Here is a 24,787-nt window from a genome sequence, read left to right as displayed (position 1 = left end):
GAGGACAATGTGAAATAGAAACTGAAGGATAGAGAGAGAGAGTGACAGGACAAATGATTGACCTTTGACCATGTCAAGAATTACCCATAATTCACCAGCGGCATGCCCATACTGTGGACAGCTGGCTGAATCTCACAGCTAACCAGGTGTGACATGCATAAGCTTTTCACAACTGTAAAGGGCTGTTGTACCAGTAAGAACAAGATGATTACATGCTGGATAGTTAGTAAACAAGACATGGAGATGCACACAGCAAATTGTGTGTGTGTGGCGTGTATGTTTATGTATACAGGCTTGTCTAGTTTTTATATGGATGTGATTGAAAAGTAATTTAAAGAGGAATTCATCCCCAAATGAGGGTGTCTTTATTTACACAGGAAAGTATTTTGTACAATGAAGTCACAACAGGATGAACACTGACTTCAGATACGACCACATAAGAGGTAATAAAAAAGATATTTGTTTTGGAATTCCTCATGAAATATATAGTATGTAATTCATATTATTTCAGAGTTGTGTAGCAAGTAGCAAGTTTACAGAGTGTTTATTTGATTTGTCTTGTAGGTGCAAGATAGAGATCAATGGCCACCCCTCACTTATTTGATTGCACCTACACAGAATGCCAAACTAAAACTTTCCTTATTTTAAAACATTGAGAACAATTTAAACCTGCACTAACTGATTTTGTATCTATTTATTAGCAACTTGGGGGAGGGAATTATTTGGCATTTCTTATTTGGCAAGTTTTAATTGGTGAATAGGTCAGTCTCAAAGAACGTATTAGAAATTCCACAGCTTCTCTTTGCACAGAATTCTTCTCGTTAGTTTAGCTGCTCCAGTGCTTAACCCTCATGTTGTCCTTGGGTCAAATTTGACCCGTTTTCAAAGTTTCTATGTAAAAAATATGGGTTTCTTTAACCAAATTGCCCAAAAATAACTTGGATGGTTCCATACACAAAACAGGCTGTGATTATCTATCAACATAAGTTTCTTTGATCTTAACTATTAGTCAAAATAATTCATAATTTCTGGGGGTTTTTTAATCGAAATTTAGGTATAATTTAATATGAATGAGGTTTATTGATTATGAATTCCATAAATTAGTGTTAAACTAGAGGTAATTATTTGGAATGAAGTTGGCTAAGAAGATGTAACAGAGAATTGGGTGGTCATTTATACTTTATGCTTTAAGAACAGGCAAAACAGACAGTGGACAACACAAGGGTAAAAAATGTTTCTTAATCCTTAATCATTCTAAATACAAGAACCAAATCGCTACGGTTTACTGCACTCCAGTTACCTAGCAACACCCATTCACAAAATGCCATATAAGGCATAATGCAGTATGTAGGCTGAATGTACTCTCAGATTCAGAAAGAGAGGCAGAGTGAGAGGACATTAAACAGACATGGCTTTTTCAGAGAGTGATAACAAACCAGTGAATATCTGCTCTGGTCTTATAAAGGCACGAAGGGCTTCTGGTTTCAAAATAGTCAGTTTGGCTCTCTACATGCAAGATATCTCAATACTATGTATATTGTATTTCTTGGAAACAGTCCAGTTGACCTGTATTCTTACAAAGATCCACCGTCAATGATTTGAAGTCAGTTAAGTCCTACATGAGCTGGAGCTGCTTTGGCATCCTACCATGTGTACACGTTCTCCGTCGTGCACAGTTGCAGCTTACCACGTCATCCAAATACCAGCTCCTACCTGCCATGTAATTCCATGTATTTCCAGTCTTTACTCAGCGAGTCTCTCCATTGTCACTCAGTCGTTTAGCCTGCTGGTCAGCTGGCCACCCAGCTAGACAGCCAATTAGTCATCTCAGTGGGAGCAGACTAAAACTTGGTCTCTTCCCACATCCAATACTTAACAGATCTTAAGGCTTACAATGCAGACAGTAATGGGCAACGTGCACAAGACAGATTTATAAACGGCAGCTTTTTGGCCCCAGAAAAAGAAAATAAAACAGTAATTCATATAACTGTGTTTCCATAGCAACATGGATATGTCCTACTGGCAGGAAGAAGACTGTGGGACAAGGCTGCCTACTGTTCTGCTCTCCCCTTGTCTTCTCTTATCAAATATTGTTTTCTTACAGTAGAACATTGTGGTTTTAGACTCGTAGAGGAACAGATTATACAGGCACTCAAAATATACTGCTGACCCCAACATGCAACTATTTAAATGTGAATAGATGTATTTAAATGAAGGGAATAAACATTATGGAATGGAATAAACAAACAACTAACTACTGTTTCAACCTGTGTTGCTACATTTAGGGACTTTTCAAACAGTTGTGGTAAGGTTATTCCTCAAACACAACTTCTGAGAAATTTGTCTGACCATGGGGACCAAAGTTGATAAGTCCGCTTCTAAAGCGGTTTAGTGCATATTGGAACAGCAGATGCATTTATCGTTATTGTCTGAGGCATAAGCAAATTAAACAAGGGTTTAGGGGCTCACAGCCACCAATGGCTCCCCAAACAAGCAAGTGTAGCCTACAAATGCGGAGTTGTCAGTTCATGTTTTGAGTTTTTATTCACACAATATTATATTATATATTATTATAGTGTGTGTGTGTGTGTGTGTGTGTGTGTGTGTGTGTGTGTGTGTGTGTGTGTGAGAGAGAGAGAGGCACTGCCCCTCACTGCTTGGTGATTGGAGTTGAGTTAGTGTCTCCATGAATTACATTATGAACTCATATCACTTATTCATAGACCTATGAATTATAGAAACCTCAATGAATCCCTCACCTATGTACAACATCTCCCGGATCATCATGTGTGCATTTGTGTCGACTGTATGAACGTAGTTTTATGGAGAGTTACAATTTACTGAACACTAATTGTTTTGTTTTGCTCTGCTCTCCTCTGGTGTACAGTGTTGTGGTGTTTGATATGGAATGGATCCATCACATTAATTATACTTCCACACAGTAGGAATTTGTTTGGCTGTGCTGTTTCCTGTCTAGAAGTAAAATCTCTAAAAGTAAAAAAAAAAAACAAAAAAAATGCTTTGTGATCATATACCATCGATGAATCCTTTTTACCAAAGCCACAGAGAAACACTTGGGTGTCGATAGAGTTTTGGAAGATACAAACATTTGTCTACGTGTGATTTGGTACAACAGGTCTGAGAGTGAAGGTCAAAACCCTGCAAAGCAGTTTGAGAGAGCTCTGGAAAGCAATTATTTTATCTTTTGTTGCAATGATAACAATGTAAAAAGTAGATATACAGCATTCACGTTAAAGGTCCAGTGTGTAACGTGTTTAGTTGTTCATTATCAAAATCTGTGTTGCCCGTTCACAAACTTGTCCTTTTTCATAAATATTTATCACCACCATCAATTCCAAGTATTCCTATTGGCTTGAAATTTTACATTTGCATTCGCATGAACTGAGGTAGACTCTCCATATTCATGCGCCATCTTGAAATACGGACATACTGCTCCGCCTTTTGTGTTTTTGCTGTCACATGATAAACTCACAGGTGCTGCTAATGCTGCTAATGGGTATCGTAGCTTCCCGGCCCCGGCGAGTTTGAAGAAGGAAACATGGAGGACCACATGTATTCAAAATCCAAGTTCAAGCAACAGGAGTCGTCTTCTTCGCCCACAAAAAGAAAAAGGATATTGAAAAGAGCAAGAGTCATCATAAAAAAGAGTGAACATTGGAGCTGCCTTCCAAAGATGGAAAGACCTGATGAAGGAAAAGGGGATCGAAAGAGACGCCGAACGGCTACCATAGCTGTAATACGTATTTTGAACTGCGTGGCGCAAGAGAGTTGATTGCGATATATGATCTCAACGCTAGATGGGAGAAATTCCCACACATTGGACCTTTAAGTAATCTACCAAGAATGCACACTTGCATGTACTTGACTGGCCACCGCAGTGCCTTGCTGGATGATGTGGTAGTCCGGAAAAAGGTGAGCCAGGTTTTAGTTTTTTTTCCTTTCATCCCTGTTTTTTCTCACCAGTCACAGAGCCCGTCTACGTCAACTAACTGGCCTGATTCAAATGGGTGAGACCGATGCGTTTAATCATAGCAGGACTAAAGTTAATCTGAAGTTAACATTGTCCCTTATGCCAGGAAGACACAACGTTTCACCAGTGAAAGAATAACATTATGTCCTCAAAGGAAGTACAACACAGTTAATCTAGCGAAGAAAGTCCTTAAAATAAAGTGACAAAACACATAGAAGGGTTTTCTGATCTTTTTTAATGACCTGGTTAAGTTTAGGAAAGGATATTGGTTTGGGTGAAAATGACTTTGTTGAGGTTATGGGTCATTCATTGCCATGGTGACATTGTTATGGTGGGGAGTTGATTAAAGATTTCTGTTAATATTTGTTTGGTCACAATTCTGACAAAATGGTGGATGTGACAATGTCAGTTAAACTGTAGGTGTTGCTACTAGCAACGGATTGTTCAACTGAAACCACATGCTGGTGGCAGAATAATGTGCATTCAGTACTTTGTGGCCTTGTGATTTGATTTTCTCTTCTTTGTCATCCTTATATTCATGTTAAAATGACCTATGCTAAGAAAGCTTTATTGAAACTGATTTGAACTTGACCCAGGTGGCCTTGATTACAGCTGCTACTCATAATGTGACATTGCAAAGCTATTGATTCTTTAGTACTTTTTCTTTGCATGCCCCTGCACATTTGTGTTGCCAAGTGATTTTGGTTTAAGCCCCTCTTACTGGCTAGAATTGTAATTGTTGCTTGGCAATATTAACTTAGTGAACATCTTAACAGAGAGCAACTATTGATGCTTCAGTGATTTAATGACGCAACTATTTTTGTTGGCTCTGCACCCGCCAGGCTGTCAGATTGCTGCTTGACATCCTGCTGGGCACCATCACATACTCATATAATTTATTTTGGGAAGTGTGTGTGTCTGTGTGTGTGTCTGTCTGTGTGTGTCTATGTGTGTCTGTGTCTGTCTGTGTGCGTGTGTTGAAGACACTCCTCTTTCAAGCTGCTTGTGAACACACTATTCTTTCAGCAGCCATCCTCCCCTGAGACACACGTTTGTATCTGTGTGAACCATCATTTCCGTACTAACCCTTACCGCTTAACTGTCACAACTACATGCCTAAACCCCAACCCTAACTTTATCCTAATTTTAAACTTAAAGTGCTCATATTATGCTCATTTTCAAGTTCATAATTGTATTTAGAGGTTGTACCAGAATAGGTTGACATGGTTTAATTTTCAAAAAACACCATATTTGTGTTGTACTGCACATTGCTGCAGCTCCTCTTTTCACCCTGTGTGTTGAGCTCTCTGTTTTAGCTACAGAGTGAGACATCTCACTTCTGTTCCATCTTTGTTAGGAGTTGCACATGCGCAGTACCTAAGTAAGGACTACTACCCAGTCAGAAGCAGAGTATGAAGGCGTGCCACGCTAGCAGCTAGGCGAGCATTATAATGTGTGTTACAAAATGATGCACGTTCGTCAAGGAAGTAAAGGCTGGACTACAATAGAGCTGTTTGAAACAGTTTGTGAACAGTGTTTTCTGTTTGAGATGGTAAGTCCCTTTGGAGTGGACTTTGGACTTTTTCACTTTGTAAACCTATAACGTGCACAAAAAAGATATATAACACAATAAAGGAAAGGGAAAAAGCCAAAAAGCATAATATGAGCACTTTAATCCTAAAATCAAGTCTAAACCCTCAAACAGTGCTTTGGAGTAGTGAGAACTGCCAAAATGTACTCAGTTTGCAGTTTTAACTTGCTGTCACTCTGCAGTATCTGCAGAGCTGGGAATCCTACCACTGTGATATGAGCATTGCTGTTGTATTTCCGTTACAGAATAGGTATGAGTGGTTTTGAAGGAGCAGCTATTTGGTACCAAAAATAGACAAGCTCTCTAAATGTACAGCAGTGCAGCCTATGTTTTTATAGCAGATCCATGCTTGGCAAAATAGGACCTGTGGGCAAAATCAGCTGAATCTGATCTGCCTGAAATAGGAACCTGTAGGCTAGACCTGGCTCCCTTAAAATGAGTTTGGCCCATCAAAGTGTTACACAGAGTGTAAAACATGCTGTTTCTCATGCATTTTGTTTAAATTTGATAACTTCTCACCTGAGTTACTTGACAGCAAGGCTCTTATGAGATGATGCCTTATTAGTCTTGCAGTACACTTTAAGTAAAATCTGAAAATGTTTGTAAATGTGAAAAGCTCTTGTCTCGTGGCACGCTTCTTATTTTAAGTTGTCCTTGTGTGCCCAAAATGTTCAGACTTTCCTCCTGTATTTGCACGAGTTTCTGATCCTAAAAGAAGAATAAGAATACAATGTGTGTACATTTCTTGTACAGTATTTCATCAGAAATGCACAACTAATTATGCATGTACATTTCTACAGTCAGTAATCCTTAAATATTGGTGTTTGGCATTTGGGATTGGACTATTGGGCAAAGCAATCAGTCATAAACAGACACAACATGAAGCTCCTCATTGATTTGAAACCACTGTAAAGCCTGGCCCCTTGTGGCTCACTGCTTTTTTTAAACTGTGGTAATGTAACACATTACTGTAATCAAACAAAGGGCCAGTGCAAGAGTGCACAGCTGCATGTAGAAAAACCATGAGGAATAAAAATAGCAAATGTCTAAGGGTTCCTCAACATTTTTACACAATGTAATACAACAACTCTTACCAGTCTCAAGCAGTCAATAAAAGATGAGACTTACATCTTCCCAGGATATACACCAATTTATCAATTTAGTATTTATAATATACTTGCCATCCTTTCAACAAATACTTCAATTAATTATACTTTTTCTGTTTGTGCGGTCATCCATTTTCTAAAGGTAGACCACTTTATTGTTTGAAAACAAAACTTGTTGATTGTTTCCACATTAAATTGTGTCGACTAAAAAGCCCCAAGGGTCCTCTAAATTGTTGCCAGGCAACAAACGCAGTCCCAGCTGTTGAACAGGACTTTGACTTAAACTTTTTCACATCCAGTTTCATCCCTGGAAGTAAAAACTTAACGACATGAGGTTGAAGCATAGAGCATATATTAATGGACAGAGCATGTGTGACGTCACCCATTGGTTTGTGGAGATCTGCTATGAGTCGTCGAGTTTGCCGTTTCGGGCGCAGCCATCCTGGTTGCGGATGTGACGATTTTAGACGAGAGGGAGGAGTGAGGGAGGAGCCCTTACACTCTACGTTACGTTACACACTTTCACTGGCAATCACATCATAGCCACGCCCTAAAACACCCCCTGCTTTATCGACGATTTTAAAATCAACGAGACCATAATTAAAAAAATTAACATCATTCTGTATTGCAGAAGACTTTAAACTAGCGATTGAGACCATAAACTCATTATGAAAATGTTTACTGAGGTAATAAATCAAGTGAGAAGTGGGTCACTTTCTCATAGACTTCTATAGAAACCGACCTCCTTTTTGCAACTGCATGTGTCGCCCCCTGCTGGAATTCAGATAGAATGCAGGTTTAAGGTACGTCCACATTTGCAGCACTTCGCTGAACCGGAAGCTCTGTCCATTAATATTAACAGTCTATGGGTTGAAGTAGGTTTTTTTTTTTATCAACTTCTATGAGTTTGGACAAATCCTCAGGGTGACCCAGGAAACACAGACAGAGAGAGAGAGAGAGAGATATGAGTTGTCGACTGGCCAACTTCCTGTTTTCTCCCAGACTGTTGTTAAACTCAGTCAATCTTGGAGAGTCCCAGGGCTGCCATCTGGGTTTATCTGAAGCTTTATCCTGGCACTGCCAACTGGCACAGATTGCATAAGGATACTATGTGTTTGAATTGAGTACCGTGGATTGAAGTAGAGCTGAAGGTCCTCATATATATATATATATATATACACACACAGTATATATGTATTTCAGAAATCTTCCGTTACTGCTCCAGTTTCAAGCCTTCTGTTGTTGTCATGACCTCGGACGTGCCTTTTCCACGCCTGGCAGTCCTCCTGTAGTATGAAATATTGTCTTCACTCTTTGGATTTAGATCATGAGAATTTAAAAACCATCCTGACTGACACTGCCCCCTTTTTGAAGGCAGCTATCTTTTCATTTTTGCATCTCATTGAGGCAAACGTAATCAGAATCGCAATCAGACATCTTCTTAATTTGATCACAGCATTAAATAGATGTCCCATTGAATGTATTTGATTTGCTTTTTGTTTTTGACCTTTGTTTGAGTAGATGAACGCACAGTGTGATCTGTTCAGAGCAGGTTAAATGAAGCAGCTGTGGGTTAGATGCTGTGCTCAAGGGCTCCTCGGCAATGGTTATAAGGGAGGGGCAACCACCTTCCCCAAACAAGTTTATCCTGATGGTCCTGGAATCGAGCCACATGCCTGCTTCTTTAATCTCAGCCCAGTACCCCTAAAAAATGCTGTCCATAGATGATTCAGGATTTAAGTGGATCATGGCTAGGATCATTTTAAACTCAAGTTGAAATCAAGTTGTTCTGATTTGTATGTTATTGTTGAGTTTTGTGTTATTAAATGGTCAATTTTGGGAGGGGCATTGCAAATGATTTTAGACTATACAGTGGTATTGGTTCATGCAATGTACAGTAATTGTCCCTATACAAATAAACATTAGAAAAGTGAATAAATTTATATCCAGCGCCGATGCTCCCAACGCAGGTAGCAGGGCAGAAAGTAAGGATGTGCTACCAAGTGTTTTAGTAGCTAGCCCTAACCATACCTTAATGATTTGCCATGACCACTTTCCCTAACCTTATCCATACTTTTGCCATGTGCAGATGTAAAAAGCGAGAAATGTAAAATGTTGTTACCATTGGACTTAATCTGGAGTTTTGCAGAATTTGTGTGTGTTCTTGTGTGGATTGCTTGTCTTCGCTGATCAGTCCAAATTGAGTAGCTTAGGTGAAAAAAATGCACATTGTTGATTAATAGGAAGATTAGCTAATGATTAAGTAGCAACCTGCTCATATTTAGTTGTCAAGTCTGTGAAGTGGATGTATTGCTTTGCAAAGTGATATTAAAGGCAACAAATAAAATTTAATTGGCCTCATGCTGGCTGTGGAGGAGCTGATTGGGCTCAGGCAGCCACAAAACAGCAGCCCACTCACTAGGCTATACTGACTATGAGCAGCAGTTTGCCATGCTTTGAGCTCTGAGCTCTGGCTGTTCACTTCTATGATGTCCATCACAATACCAACAGGGGTCCTCTGCAGTTCAGTGACTATCACAACTATGCAATCATAAGTGTGCTACAGATGAGGCTAGTAAATCCACATTATTTGGATTTCTCAACAGCTGTTTATGTACAACTCATGTTTAGCCTCTGGACTACCATCATTATATATTTTCAAGAAATGTCTTAATTTTTCTGCATACGGGTGCAGTCATATGGTGTGTAGCACTAATATAAGTGATGACAAATAAATTTAAATTTAGAAATTTACCATGCTCATCATTCACCGAGTCCTGTCCTGTGAATTAAAATAATGAGCTAGAGAGCTAAATCTTCAATGACACTTTGGTTATCATTTTTGATAGATGGCACCTTTACCTTTCAGATTCAGATTTAATTTTGGAAGCTAAAGTGTCGGTCAAGAGGAGGATGAAGAAGAGGAGGGACACAATTATTATCCCGGGCATAAGGCCAAATACTTTTTTTTTTTTTTTTTTAAATATGTCTTTGGCAGTGGGGACAGGTGCTGATAATGTCTGTGATTTGTTTGCAAACTGACTCTCAAACACACATCTGATCATCTGTGATCAACGTGTTACTGCTGCTATCGCTGCTCAGATTGGAAGACCTGCAGGGTTGATCATGTCTTTGTGGAGTAACATTTAAAAAACAAATTTGACACTAAAAGGGACACTCCACATTAAGATCTGTTCATTTGTCATTATGAGTACTATCCAGCCTGTAAAAACAGTTATAATGTCTTTCTGTGGCTGTGGAGGAGCAAATAGCCATGATGATGATGATGCCATTAGGTTTATCTCAGCTTGTGGATGGAAATAGCATATTTGTAACAGAAAGCCTGCATGACAAACTGGAGGAGTAAGATATGGGCGTAATAAAGATATGGGCGTTTACGAGGCAGGGAGGGTCTGATTCTGTGTTTGCATTACATGGGATGAATGGCAGAGATTGGAAAAATGTAAGACTTGCAAGCATTCACATCGTTGGACAACTGAAGACGGTTGTGTGATTGCAGAGTTGGATGTGTGTGAGAATTAAAAAGGACTGTGCATTGGCAATTTAACACCAACTGAACAACTGAATGACAGACTTTAAATGACATGAGATAGCCTACTTGTGTTTTTTGAGTTGTTTTAGGCACTTCTGTTTTGTTAAGCACCAAATCCAACATATCGAAAAACAATAAAAACATTTCTCATTCTTAATTACAACTCGGATGTTGGTGTGTTTTTTTCCATCCGGAAATTGGTATTATGCTATACGATAACTCCAATATGACATGGACGTGGCATAATGGTCGTGGCATAATGAAAGACACTATCAAGTTGCATCATATGAAGTGCGGAATCTGGCATTTTTGGAGCTGGATTTAGGATTGTAAATCTGGATATCTCAAACTCTCAGGCTTTGATTTTGACCATCTTGTATAACAGTGCATATTCTTTTTTATATCATTAAGGTTGTGGTTGTCTTTTGTTTGATTTTAGCTTGTGCTAATGAACACCCTCAAACCTCTTTAACAGGAGGTTAGCAAATAACAATAATATTAATAATTTAGACTTTTTAATCCCACAAGGGAAATTACAATGTTTTCACTCTATTGTTATTACACACAGGCCTGAAATACACACACATGCTCAGTACCTATACATGAATATTTGCAGTGATTTTATTGTATATGTAGAGCTGCAATGGTTAAGTGATCGACAGAAAATCAGCAACTTTATTGGTAATCAATTACAAGCCTACCTTTTTTTAAGGTAATCATCCAGACTTTCTCTACTCAAAGAAGGGGTTGTAAATGTAAGGATTTAGTAAACTGACTATCTGTCGGTTTTGGGGTGTTTGTTGGAGAAAACTAGATATTTGATATCACCTTCGGCATTTCCCACTGTTTTCTGATATCAAGTACACCAAACCATTAGTGGAGAAAATAATCAACTATGAAAATAGCCCTATATACATGTTTAGAATAACAAAGTAGTGTGATAAAACATTCAACACCCACATAAAAAACTTCTATAATTTAAAATCATCTTTTAGCAACATTGAGCTATTTTTGTCCACAGAAGAAACATTTTTCTTCTTTATAGATTAAGGCAGCGTGGCAACAGTCTCAGGGACACGGTTCATGGCGCGCGCGCTTGTGTGTGTGTGTGCGTGCGTGTGCGCGCGTGTGTATGTGTGTGTATGTGTCTGTGTGTGTGTGTGTGGCGACAGCGACACAATGAGATAAAAAAGATGACTCCATTATTTGTATCTTTTTCACACACATACACACATCCGTGCACATTTAGGTTTACAACACACCGGCACACACTTTCATGCGCACGCGCAAACGCACTTACTCTGGCGTCCTCGTTCCATCTTCATCCATCTCTCCTCTCTCTCTCTCTCTCTCTCTCTCTCTCTACGGGGGATGGATGGGAGGAGACGCTCCTGCTGAATGTGTTCTCCCTGCAGCGGGTTTACGGTAACGGAGAAGAAACAGGGCACCGCTCTTCTCAGTCACGGATCCGTTCCTCCGGTGTGATTTCCATAACCGCACACTGACCTTTCTCTTTACCGGTGTGCCTGCATCTTAGCTTTTTATTTTATTTTTTATTTTTTTTACATGGAGGCGGAGCGAGGCATCTCGCAACAAAACTACCAACCAGATCTGATTGAAAACGGTGTGTGTAACCGACTTGGATTTAAACCTTACCGAATGATCCTAAAATGAGTCACACTGCTCAAGTTGATGTGTTCACCTCCTCCGTTTTCTGGCCTCGGGGGTACTGAAGATGCGGCTGGTAGCGCGGGTACCTGTCCTGGTTTCACACCGGCTCGGTTCGTCCCGGTACTGATCCTGTCCGGTGCTGCGGTGACCACACAGGAGCCACCAGAGTGATTAAAAAAAAAAAAAACTAAACAAAAACGGATCCGCTACTAGCAGCCTGACAGATGGATGACTACTCGACTTTACAACGTAAGGCAACACGGATTGACACATAGGCTACCTGCTGCAGTATTTGTCATTCAGTGTGTGTAAATGATCCCTTAATGAATAATCTCTTTTAATATCAATGGGCTATATAGGCTGTGGTTCATCACCTTTTTGCACAAAATGTATATCCAAAATCTCCTATAGATTTGCTGTCATATACATCTTCTAAATTGTATTGTATGGTTAATTCATGATCTACCCAGGTACTGTCATGACCATAAATATTTAATTAGGCTGGTATTATGCGACAAATAATGGCATTAATTATTATTTGCAACACCATCTGGCACTGTGTAGGACTACTGTATATGATCATTTAGATCTTTTTCCTCACTTCTATTTCTATCTGAATGGTCCCTTCATCCTCTCTCAGACCCTCATCCACAAGCCTTTCAAGCTCTGTGATGAGCTAATGAAACAGCCATGACTGCAGGAAGAGAGGTGTGTGTGTGTGTGTGTGTGTGTGTGTGTGTGTGTGTGTGTGTGTGTGTGTGTGTGTGTGTGTGTGTGTGTGTGTGTGTGTGTGTGTGGATGATATATGATGCAGTGCCATATACCCTCTTGTCTTGACATGTAGCCCCCAGCCATTCTACCATGATAGCTTCATGCTTTGATATAAGACATTAACACACACAGAGACACAAACACGCCCACGCGCACACACACACACACACACACACACACACACCTGTTAAATCCAGCAGCCTGAGGTACTGTAGCTTATTAGCCTATCTTGCCCATTATTTAGCTTTATCAGTCACGCTTGTAATGACAATGGGTTGTTAACCATGCGGCTAAATGTTTTATTGCTGCTGTTACAAACCTGTACAAGGTTAAACAGTTTTATTGTCTGGATCATAATTTTTGTGGTCATGTGCCGTAGTTTTTTTTGTCCAGTCTTATCACTAAACAGCACACATACAGAGTGTCTTTCTAAGTTGCAGCCATGGACACTAAAGCAGCATGCAAAAAAGGGCTTCTTCTAATCAAAGGGAATATTTAATTACAATCTTCAATGCAACATTTTTCAAAGCTTCTCTGTCTGTGTTGCCTCTAAGATGGGTTCCATTCATACATGTTCTTTTCAGCAGGGCTTTGCAGTCACTGCTAATATCCTTGTTTTGTATCATCTTATGAACATTATGTGTTTTCAGTTTTGGTCTCTTTCTTTGGCGTCGTGGAGCAGTCCAGGTTATAGTCTGAGAATACACTACATGTAATTCTCCAGACACGTAGAGTAACCTGCCTCATTTTTCAAGATGAATGCAGTCAGTAACAGTATGCCCTCTGTTGGCTTATAGACGTTGCAGACCCACCCGCTAGTTACTTTTCGTAGACTCTATAGTGATACTGAAACTGTGCTTAAGAATTAAATGACCTAGTAGAAATGTCTTCCAGTGGCAATGTAACCAATTACAGTGACTCAAGCACTGTGCAGTTTTGAGGTACTTTACTGTATTTAGGCATTTTCATTGTGCGCTACTTTATGTGTCTACTCCACTACATTTTGGAAGTCAATATTACTTTTTACTTGCATTTACATCTGCGGTTAAAATAGCCCTCTTATCAAGTCATTCTAGTCTGAAATTGAGTCTCTAAAGGTTTTTTTTTCCTTTCTTATGTGTATGAATAGTTCAACCTGTCTTAAACACGACTCCATTGTTGACAGAAATGTCATCATAAAATTACGTTTTTGGAGATTAAACAGCTCAACACGTTATAAAGTAGTTAGAATCAGCTCCACTGGACCAACTATAACAAAAATGCTGCTTACACATTAAGGCATCAGTGATACAAATCCCATATTGCCATTTGGCATGTACAGTACATGTCTTTTTCTCTATACTTTAAGTACATACACTTGCTGATAATACTTCTGTACTTTTACTTCATTAGAGTTTGAATGCCGGACTTGCACTTGTAATGGCATACTTTTACACTGAGGTATTGTTACTTTTACTGAAGTATCTGAATACGTCTTCCTTCCCTTCGTGGCAGTGGTTCCAGTATTGTGGTCACTGTTCTGCCAGCTGTTAGTAGCAGTTACATTAGTCCATGGATTGATCAGTTGATCAACAGAAAATTAATCGCCAGCTATTTTAATAATCGATTAATCGTTAATGTAGGCTATTTTTTTCAGGCATAAATGGCAAACATTCTTCAGTTCTAGCTTTGCAAATGTGAGGATTTATGGGATAGTAAACCAAATATCGTTGGGTTTTGGACTGTCGGTCAGATGAATCTAGACCACATGCACAATTGATAGTAATAAAATAATGGGGTAGATTGATTGGAAATGAAAATAATTGTTAATGGAGCCTTAATCGAGAATTTCCCAATTATTTACTGTTGTACTGGTTGGTGCTTAGTTTTTTTTTGTCTTTAGCAGTTCCCTTTTATGAGAGATAAAAGCATATAGAGTAGGGGTGGGAATCACCAGAGGCCTCATGATACGATATCATCACGATACGATATCATCACGATACGATATCATCACGATACGATATCATCACGATACGATATCATCACGATACAATATCATCACGATACTTATGTCACAATACGATATTATTGCTATTTTAAACATTTTAACCAAATTCAAAATTTTTCCTATTTCAAATAATGTCCCCAAAAGTAAACTTTGTCATCATCTGTTTTATCTAAAAAGATAACATTTTCTATTGAATGCAAAATGGGATTGTCAAGCAGACAAACTGACCAACACATATATAAGATAAGATACTTGGCGTCTGTGTATCGACACAGTCTTGCCACGGAAAATATCACGATACTATGCTGTATCGATTCCCCCCCATCCCTAATATAGAGAGATTAGGAAAAATAAGCAGTGTCCATAAATGTGGTAAAAGTAGTAATAATGGCGATGTGTATATTTCTTTTACACAGCTGCATCAGATACACACAATCCTGACATCTGTTTTCCATTATACCCACATGTAACCCTAACCTTGTACCCATTTTAGTCTAACTAGTACTCAATAAGTCCTTTTATGTCAGTCTAAATTGCAGTAAGCACCTCTCGTGTTGAGTGTAATGTAAGAGGCTTCAGATCTAAGACTCGATAAAAGCATTAACATTTCCTCTTCGAAGAGCAAACTTGCATGCAGCTAGAGAAGGAAGGCTGGCTCCGACTCTCTCTGTTGCTCCACTACAGTTCTGACAGGACACTGCTGTTCCTGCTGCTGCTGCTGCTGCTGATGCTGCTGGTTGCCTAGTGACTGTATCCATGAAACCGGCTCCCATCGTCATGGTGATGGGCCAAGGGAAAGAGACCCAGTGAGGGAAGGGGGACAGAGATACCACTACATCTGCAGTGTGTGTAATTGTGATGATAGGGATGAATTGTGATGTTGTCGCGGGTGATGATGATGGTTATGGTGGCTATGACTGATACACATTGGTGGTGGTGATGCCACTGACGATGCTAAAGAAGGAGATGAAGAGTCTAGTTAAATTAACTGACTCTTTATTTAGCGATTTAATGAGAAAACCGTCTTTATACCTCTTTATAATTACCTCGTGATAGCTCGACATGTATTTAGGATATTTTCCCAAAATGTTGATCGTTTGGCACACACTGAGTTTATGGGTGAACAGTGGAGAAGAATATGCTGCAAGATAGAGCTTCAGCAATTAGCTGATTAAAATGGAAAAAGAATCTGCAAATAATTTGCTAATTGACTAATTTAAGTCATTTCTTAAGTAAAAATGCAAACAAAAATGATGTCATTCCACGTGTTTTCCAATATTAGGATTTTCTAAATGTTTCTGTTTTATATGATCATAAACTTACATAATATTTGGGTTTTTGACAAAACAAGATATTTTCAGCAATCTACTTGGACATTTTTGTGGACATTTTTCCACTCTTTCGGACTCTGCAATTAATCAAGAAAATAATGGGCAGATTTATCGATAATACATTACAGTAGTGTTAGTTGCAGCCCACTTTCAAGTTTCAACATTTTTTTTGAGAAGATGTTGGAGACTGTCCTCACCCGAAAAACATTACAATCAGCAATTACGAACCCATTTTTATGTAAGGAGGTTGTTTGGGACGATGGATGGGTCAAACAAACACAAGACTTTCACCCAGGAGACCAGGGTTTGTATCCCATTTGGAAATAAAAGTAAACGGCAAGTTTTTTTTAACTTTATGGAACAAAGAGAACTACATCACGTTCTGCCCTATGTGCGTAACCGGAAATTAAAGGACAATTCCGGCACAAAATGAACCTAGAGGTTAATAACAGATGTGTACCCACTCAGTCGTTCTCTGGGACATGTTTTCATGCTAATCGAATGTGTTTGTAGCTTGAAACAAGTTAGCGCGGACCGTTGATTAGCTTACAACGCTAGTATTCGGGGCACAAGGAAAGTAAAAACAAATCGCTATTTTGTACCACTAAAAAGGCTCAAAATATCACCAAACTTCAACGGTAGCATAATGAGGGTCCCTAAATGTTAACTGAAGCATTGAGAACTTTGTAAGTGTACAGACAGTTTATTGAAAAGATAGACTATAAAGACACTCGCGTTCATGTTTACATGCGGCTGCCGTCTTGAAAACCAGTCATGACTTACAGCTTGTGATGCAAACTAAAATCAAAAGCAATTTGCTCAATATATCTGAAATAATCGCACCGATGTAAAACATAACTTGTCTAGTGTACTTACTCAGTGGACCATCTGGTCCCTCCGGTCTGGGTCGCCGTCTCCAATTTATTTTCGGGACATGGAAAAAAGTTTCAAGTACAGCCCTGTTTATCAGAGGGGAAATCTTCAGACTGTACAAAACACTGCGCTTCTTGGGTGTTGCGACGCAACAGGTCCCACTCCGTGCAACACAGACACTCCTGTTCGGTGGCCATAGCTTCACAATGTCCGCAGGTACACCACCAGTTTCCCGAAGTACGAGGCTGTGTTGCGGCATTGACTACCGGTAGCTCTCTCTCTCTCGTAGCCCTTTCACGGAGCTCCCGCAGCTCTTCGTTCAATAAACTGTCTGTACACTTACAATGTTCTCAATGCTTCGGTTAACATTTAGGGACCCTCATTATGCTACCGTTGAAGTTTGGTGATATTTTGAGCCTTTTTAGTGGTATAAATACCTTTTGGTTTTTACTTTCCCTGTGCCCCGAATACTAGCGTTGTAAGCTAATCAGCGGTCCGCGCTAGCTTGTTTCAAGCTACAAACACATTCGATTAGCATGAAAACATGTCCCAGAGAGCGATCGAGTGGGTACACATCTGTTATTAACCCCTATGTTTGTTTTGAGCCGGAATTGTCCTTTAAGTGATTATGTAACAAATGTACTGATTTTAACACAAACCACAATCTTTTTCTAAACTTTTGTTTCCTAAACCTAACCAAACTGCAACTGTATTACAATGTTATTGACATGTTTCAAACCGCGACCGTTATATTTAGATATGAGGACGGAAAATGCTCCTGTGGGCCATTTTTTTCTGCCACTGCTAGGGGCGCTAATTAATGAATAAGGCTCCTATGGGTGGGTCCTATCATCGTATGGTTTGGAGGACTTGTGGACATGTTTTATTTTCTGTCACAGTTCTTTTATTGAATTTCACAATGTACAGAAATTGCAGAAAGAACACATTGAACTTCCCCTACCCCCTGCTCTCACTCGATGTAGTTAAACTGGCTCTGATGTTGTGTTATTTTAGTCATGTATCCTTTGTAACTTGAGTTCAAACTGACCAAAGCTGCAAATGTTTTACAGCCACCTTTTAAGCCTAAAGGGAGTTCATTTTTGGTCAGATTTTGTATTATGGAGTATGACTTAAAGCAATCTATATCCTTGACGTTCCACTTCCGGGATTGATCCGTTGCTGCCGGAAAATCTGACGGATTTCACTCATTTAGGCTGGAATACGTTGCCTTGGGCTTCCTTTGTATTGGCATTTTAAACTCCGGTGGATTTATGAGGTCTAAGGTTAACCTTTTCTCAGGTCTCTGCAAGGTAAATCCAGACAGCTAGCTAGACTATCTGTCCAATCTGAGTTTTCTGTTGCATGACTGAAACAACCTTTGAACGTACACGTTCCACCAAAACAAGTTCCTTCCGAGCCTATTTTGCAGCGGCACTGCGGCTTTTCTCCGGTACTTAGCACCGCCCAAGACGATTGTGATTGGTTTAAAGAAATGCCAATAAACCAGAGCACGTTTTCCTCCCATCCCCAAATGCTATGTGGAGTAGCCAGACTCTCCTCCAGCGTGCTTTGGAGGAGGGTCTGGCAAAGCGGGACTAGACTTAAAGTAATGGACTGTATTTAAGCAGAAACTACAAAGTCATGCAATGTTGCTGCATTTTCTTAAAACCACTAAATTCATGTTAGGGAACCTTTGCAGGATTTTTGAGAACAGACAAGAGAGGAGCGAGGGAGGTCAAACAGACATAAATATTATAATAAAATAAAAGATAAAATAAAAGATAATAAATATTATCCTCTTGGTCACGGCATGTACTGTACCGTAGGTTCACACAGGCTGCATGAAACTGTTCCAAACTGGGTTCTCACAGGATCAATGTAACTCATCCGTTTTGCTTCATTTAGACAGTTTAATGTGATTTTTTTTTTTTTCCTTCTCTGCGAGGACAGATTCATGTATGAGCATCCGTTCTGTCCCTTCTCCGGTCTCAGTGACAGTGTTGCCATGGTTGCATCATGCACATTGTTCTTTCCTGGGTGACATAATTATTTGGCTTGGATACGAGATTCTGGATGCTGTTCCTGTACAGTCTAACAAGGAAATTAATCTGGGTGTGAAATATTTAACTTCATCCAATGCTAACAGTGCTACTTTTGCTCTGGAGGGTCATTCCATAGTACATCATGTATTCCTGACAAATTCTAGTAAAAATAGTCAGATTTTGCTGTCATGGATCAGTCATAGTTCTCATTTGTGTGCTTTTGTAGGAAGAGAACAACTCGTCCAGGCACAAAAACTAATGGATGACATTACGGATTTGACAAGAATGAACATTAACACAAGGACGTAGGAAATAAATTACAGAATTACTTGTTTTAAATATCTCTCATCTGTGCTAAAAAATGTCTTGATTATCTGGAAATAATAATTTTTATGTATTTATATTTTCATAATCATTTAAGAGACAAACATGTATAATATTCTCTGATTTCAACTCCTCAATAGTGAGGATTTGCTGCTTTCCCCTGTTTCTTTGTTGTTTGAATATCTTAAATCGAATATCTTTGGGTTTTGCACTGTTGGTCGGGCAAAACAAGATATTTGAAGACTTTATCTTGGGCTCTAAATAGACCAAAAACTACTTAACCAAGGATATATTTGTTAGTTGCAGCCGTTCTTCAGCATTTCTTGAGAGGTTTTAGTGAATGTTTTGTTACTTTTTTTTTGTTGGTCGGATAAAACAAGGCATTTGAAGATGTCACCTTGGGCTCTGGGAACATATTATCATCTATTTTCTGACATTTTATATTCTAAATGATAAATCAATAGTGAAGTTGAAGCCCATTTCTTATATATTTTACCCAAACAGTTTGCATTGCATATTAACTGATCTATTTCTCTTATGGTTGCATCATAGCTAAACTACTAACTCATTTTAACCACTTAAAACAGTCAGAGATGTTATTTCTGCAGCATTGTTTCGGAGTCATTTAAGAAGCCTGAGACAATCTCCTATTGTCATTGTCCATTATTATTATTATTATTATTATTATTATTATTATAGTTTCCCATTGTTTTGAGTATTTTTGAGTTATACCCTAAAGTTTAAAATGCCCGTTGAAGCAGCAGTGCTGTTCAATTTCTTAGGCTTCACTTCAAGAACCAGTGTTTGCAGCTGTGGCTCACCAGGCATCTTTCTTATGTCACAGAGCTCCTGGTATTTCTCTGTCTCAACAAAAAGTCTCTCCTCATCAATTGTGACAGCTATAAGAGCACCAAAGAAGATGAACTGACAAGGTGCAAGTCAAGCAAGGATATTGTAGCTAGAGTGTGCAATGTTTCTGAGATAATGTAGCCTTTCATGGGGACAGTGGTGGGACAGCATGGCCACATATGTGACTCACTATTGGGAAGCTGTTGGGCTGCACATTATATGGTGGCAGTATATTTTGTACTTTTGTACTTGCCTCAATTTGGCAGAAACCATAGGTAACCATGCAGTTGTTAAATAACCTGGCAGGACTGTAGCAAGGTGTTTCACACTGCACCGTAGGCTCAGTGTGTGTGTGTGTGTGTGTGTGTGTGTGTGTGTGTGTGTGTGTGTGTGTGTGTGTGTGTGTGTGTGTGTGTGTGTGTGTGTATAGCTGAGTCTTTCACACTTGTCCAATGTGTCACACAGTGTGACCCAGTGTTTCTGCTGAATCTGCGAGGTTTGTGTGTGTGCTGTGTGTATGTGTGTGCAGTTGTATGTTCCTCCATGTTGTCTCCATGTTTCCTGCTTGCTCAGTTTAAATCTGCTGGGAACTGGCCTAGGAGAAGGGTTCTCTTTCGACCGATAACCCCATTTTAGAGAAGTCAAGTCATCATGTGCAGCTAAGGAGGGCATTTTATTCTGTTGTCAGGATATACTGTATGTGGATATGGGTGAAGCGCCAAAAGAGCTGAAAGACAGTATTTCAAACAAAGTGATTAATATTTTCTCACACTCTGTTACCACAGAGAAAACTAAATTAAATTCCAGGTTATTGTTGCAGTGCAAATGTGTTTTATACAGTAAACAATAGCTGTTTGAGAAATCAGTCCTTTGTAGAATACAGCTCTCCACTTTTAGATTTAATTTCTTTTTTTCCACAAAACACTTTAAGTTTGAGAGCTCTTCTGCAAAAACTTAACTTAACTTAAATTTAATTATAAAATTGTGGGCAGAGTCAATATTTACACTCTTTTCTTTATTAAAGGAAGTTGAAAAATGAAACATAATTAAAGATTAAGGCATCTCTTGAGTGTCAGTTTGTTTCTGGGATTAAAACATTGCCATAGTCCATAGAACATCTTAGCTGTCAGGATGCCCACTTCAAATGCTTCCAATTATGTAAAAAGTCAGTACTACTTCTGATGTATGAAATTGTTGGCTGTCCTAAAAAAAGTACCAAGTCCGAACTGATCCAGTAATTCCTGGAAAAAGGATCTACAGTAAAAAGTGACAAAGTCCCCGGATACAGGAGGAGACGGGTCTGCCTGCATCCTGTGCTGGTTGGTCCACGTGTTGCCGTGGGCGACCCAGTCTCCTCTTAATGACACAAAGGCCCGGGCAGCATCTGGTCTGAGATCTTAGAGGACTTTGAGTACATCAAGATGTTTCAATGTGAGTGAGAGGGAGACAGTGAGCGACCCTAAGGCCTCTGTTAGAGTCTTTAAGATCCTCTCATCCGTCTCAGACTCGTAGCTTTTATCATGGAGTCAATTTGAACCTATTGAGTCTATTAAAAAAGGCAGTTATTGTAGCAAAAATAACCACAGCTTCCATTATTGAAAGAGCACCGTGGAGAAAAATATAAAAGCAGAAACGCAAAGACACATTTAATTGCACGGCACATGTGATTAGAATTAGCATCCTCAGTTTTCTTTATCTTTTCGGGATAATTGTGACTCAAGAGGAACTTTCAAAAAAGCAGAAGAGCAGAGTGAACAGAGAGACTTAAAGGCGGATAAGAAGAATGGGTTGAGAGCAGGAGAGTAATCTCTCTAAATCGACAGCATCTGCCTCCTGTCCTGCTCTGTCTGTCTCGGCTCAGCTGTCATTGGCTATCAGACGGGAAGAGACTGAGAGATGGCTTGTTTCCGTGTACGCTTGGGTTCACTGCTCTTTGGCATTTTATCATTTCAATAAGACAGCTTTTTCCTCTGTAACAGCCCTCTATCCATGTCATATGTTTAGGTTCCTTAAAGGAGAAGTCTGGCATTTTGATATCCCATGATATCACACGACAAGACCTAAACCAACATTACAACATTGAATTTCAAAATGTTCTGACTTAAGCAGCCTGCCTGTGGCTCTCAGTTCCTAGTGCATTAGTTCCTACTGAAAACATACATCTTTATAAATGGCAGTGGTGAAAGAAGTACTCAGATCTTTTACTTTAGTAAAAGTTATGCATTCAAAACTTTATGTAAGTAAAAGTACAAAAGTAGCCCATAATAATATATGTATTAGTTGATTTATATAGAATATTAATAACCTAAATCTGCAATGTACCTACAGTTGTCAAAATACATGTAGTGGAGTAAAAGTATAAAGTAACATAAACTGGTAACACTATGCACTAAGTATAGGGTTACAAGTACCTCCAAATTGTACTTAAGTGCACCCGAGCAAATGCACACGACTGAAATGTACACCACTGAATTGGCTCACAAATATATAGTTTCATTTTTTCCAAATGGCTAGATAATTTACTAAAACAGCTGCAGTTTGTAGCAAACGTTACTCATTTGGGACTATTTTCAGCTACAGATTTGGTGCACTAGTGATTTTGTTTCTAACAGCAGGCTGGTGTCCGTGGGATCAACTCAAAATTAACTGCTGTGTGTGTGTGTGTGTGTGTGTGTGTGTGTGTGTGTGTGTGTGTGTGTGTGTGTGTGTGCGTGTGTGCGTGCGTGCGTGTGTGTGTGTGTGTTTGTGTTAATTAAGAAGAATGTCACCCAGTGCAACCACGTGGCTCACTATTGTGTTTGTAATAGTTTTTGGACAAAAAGAGGAGATCTATGGGACAGAGGAATAAGATATATCAGGCTTTGGATACACACCAAAAACACTTAATGGGATTTGTTGACAATAAAAAAATGCAATCCTTTAATGCATACAACAACAGTGACTTTAATTTGTGTAGAGAGTATGACTGTAAATTATGGCTCAGAGGAAGGAAATTATATCCCACCATTTCTTTAGTAGCAGTCAGTAATGAATGCTTTGACAGCAAGGAGAGTCAGCATTACGATAAACCATTTAAAACCACTTACTTTTCCCTAAAAAAAGAAGAAATGCCTCAACCAAAACTGTAGTAATAGACCCTTTTCCTAGTATACATTTTGTCTTATCATAACCGGAAACGCTCAAGTGTGACTAATAACATTAATAATGGAACAGAGCCATCATTAATTAAGTTATTAGTCCCACCAGTGCTTTTGACAAGTCAGTGTTTTAATGTCAAAAGGGTTTCAATTTTTATATCAGAGAGAAGGAGATAATGCTTTATGATGATACATGGCATTTTAATTTCTTGGCACCATGCACCGGACTTTGGCTTTGTTTGTAAGCGTAAAACATCAGCAAATGTCCCATAGAGCTCTGTACAGCCATTAATTTATTACTAGGATATTACAAACACTGTTATAGCAAGCATACTGTAAAGTCATGAATAAGTGAGGCACTACAAGAACAAGCCTTATTTTCTCTCAGTAAACAGTTTTGTATAATGCTCCATTCAATGATTTTCTTCCATTCATGAGTTCATCTCTTGCATGAGATGTGGTGCGGTAATTTAGTTTGACAGTGTTTTTTCTTTACATTTGAGAGCAAAGTCCCCCGGCTCACTGTAGTCACCGATGTGTGGAGAATGTTAATAGACCACTCCACAACACGTGAGACCTCAGACCTGTGTGTGTGTGTGTGTGTGTGTGTGTGTGTGTGGCATATTGTGTCGCTGTAGAGTGTGAGCGTCACTCCATGCATGTGCCTGAGTGTGTAGAGCTGCATGTGACTTTATGAACTTCTCGTGTGTGTGTGTGTGTGTGTGTGTGTCAGGGAGAGAGAGAAAGAGAGAGAGAGACTGGATTGATTGCTGACTATGAATTTTCTAGTCACAACACTGCCGTTTCCTCCTTTTGAAAATCTTTTCCTTCGATCACTTTACTCGTGCGTGTGTGTGTGTGCTTAATGCATCATTGACTTTCTCTTTCTCTCCACTCTTTCTTGCCGTCTGTTTCTTCTTGTTGACTTTATCTCTCTCTCTCTCTCTCTCTCTCTCTCTCTCTCTCTTTCTCTCTGTAGCATGCAGTATACTGTATATCATATGTAGGCCAGCTCCCACAGGTCTTATGGGCTCTATAGCTGTCTATTGGACTGCCTGTACTGTATGGCAGCTGTAGCATGGGAGCCTGTTCTGCTGCCTTAAACATGCAGTCTGCAGGGATTATTAGCAATTCAACTGTGCCTGTTGACATGTGCATCTACCACACAGTAGATTCTGATAGTTTTCATTTAACAGGAAAAAGAACAAGCAGAACAATATTTTTCATATTCTTCCATATTTCATTAATCATTTTACAATGCCTCAGATTAATCTTGTGACCCATTTGAGGGGTCCCAACCTCCAGGTTGGGAACCACTGATATAGAATATTTTGATATTAGCAGAGACATGCACATGTAGTGAATTTTCTGTTGTTATTTGCTGTTGTCAGCTGAGAAATCCTGGTGCAGTATTATAATTTGCACAGTGACACTGAATGGGATGGTGTAGAGAGTGGCATAGATATGGATTATGTATGCATGAACAACCATATAGATGGATGTGTGAGGATACATGTTGTCTTGAACAGAATGAGAGCTTTAATCTGAAATATATTTTCCA

At 39.2% G+C, this 24,787-nt stretch overlaps 1 protein-coding gene across 11 annotated transcripts in view; it reads left to right on the top strand.

Annotated features, from left to right (window-relative positions):
• lrrc7 (leucine rich repeat containing 7) overlaps positions 1 to 24,787 on the top strand; it is a 126,303-nt gene that overhangs the window by 32,297 nt on the left and 69,219 nt on the right. For 8 of the 11 annotated variants that reach the window (XM_031283882.2, XM_031283872.2, XM_031283878.2 and 5 more), the window contains exon 1: positions 11,571 to 12,161. The exons of 2 other annotated variants lie outside the window; for them this stretch is intronic. In XM_031283882.2, coding sequence (XP_031139742.1) covers positions 12,137 to 12,161 — 25 coding nt within the window. In that variant the 5' untranslated portion in view covers positions 11,571 to 12,136. Of the gene's footprint in view, positions 1 to 11,569; positions 12,162 to 24,787 lie in introns of those variants that run through there. One more of the 11 variants, XM_031283879.2, reaches the window with a different exon arrangement.

This window comes from Sander lucioperca, chromosome 11 (genome assembly GCF_008315115.2).
Source record: "Sander lucioperca isolate FBNREF2018 chromosome 11, SLUC_FBN_1.2, whole genome shotgun sequence".
In the NCBI taxonomy this organism is placed as follows: Eukaryota; Metazoa; Chordata; class Actinopteri; order Perciformes; family Percidae; genus Sander; species Sander lucioperca.
This window is presented reverse-complemented; position numbering and strand designations above follow the sequence as displayed.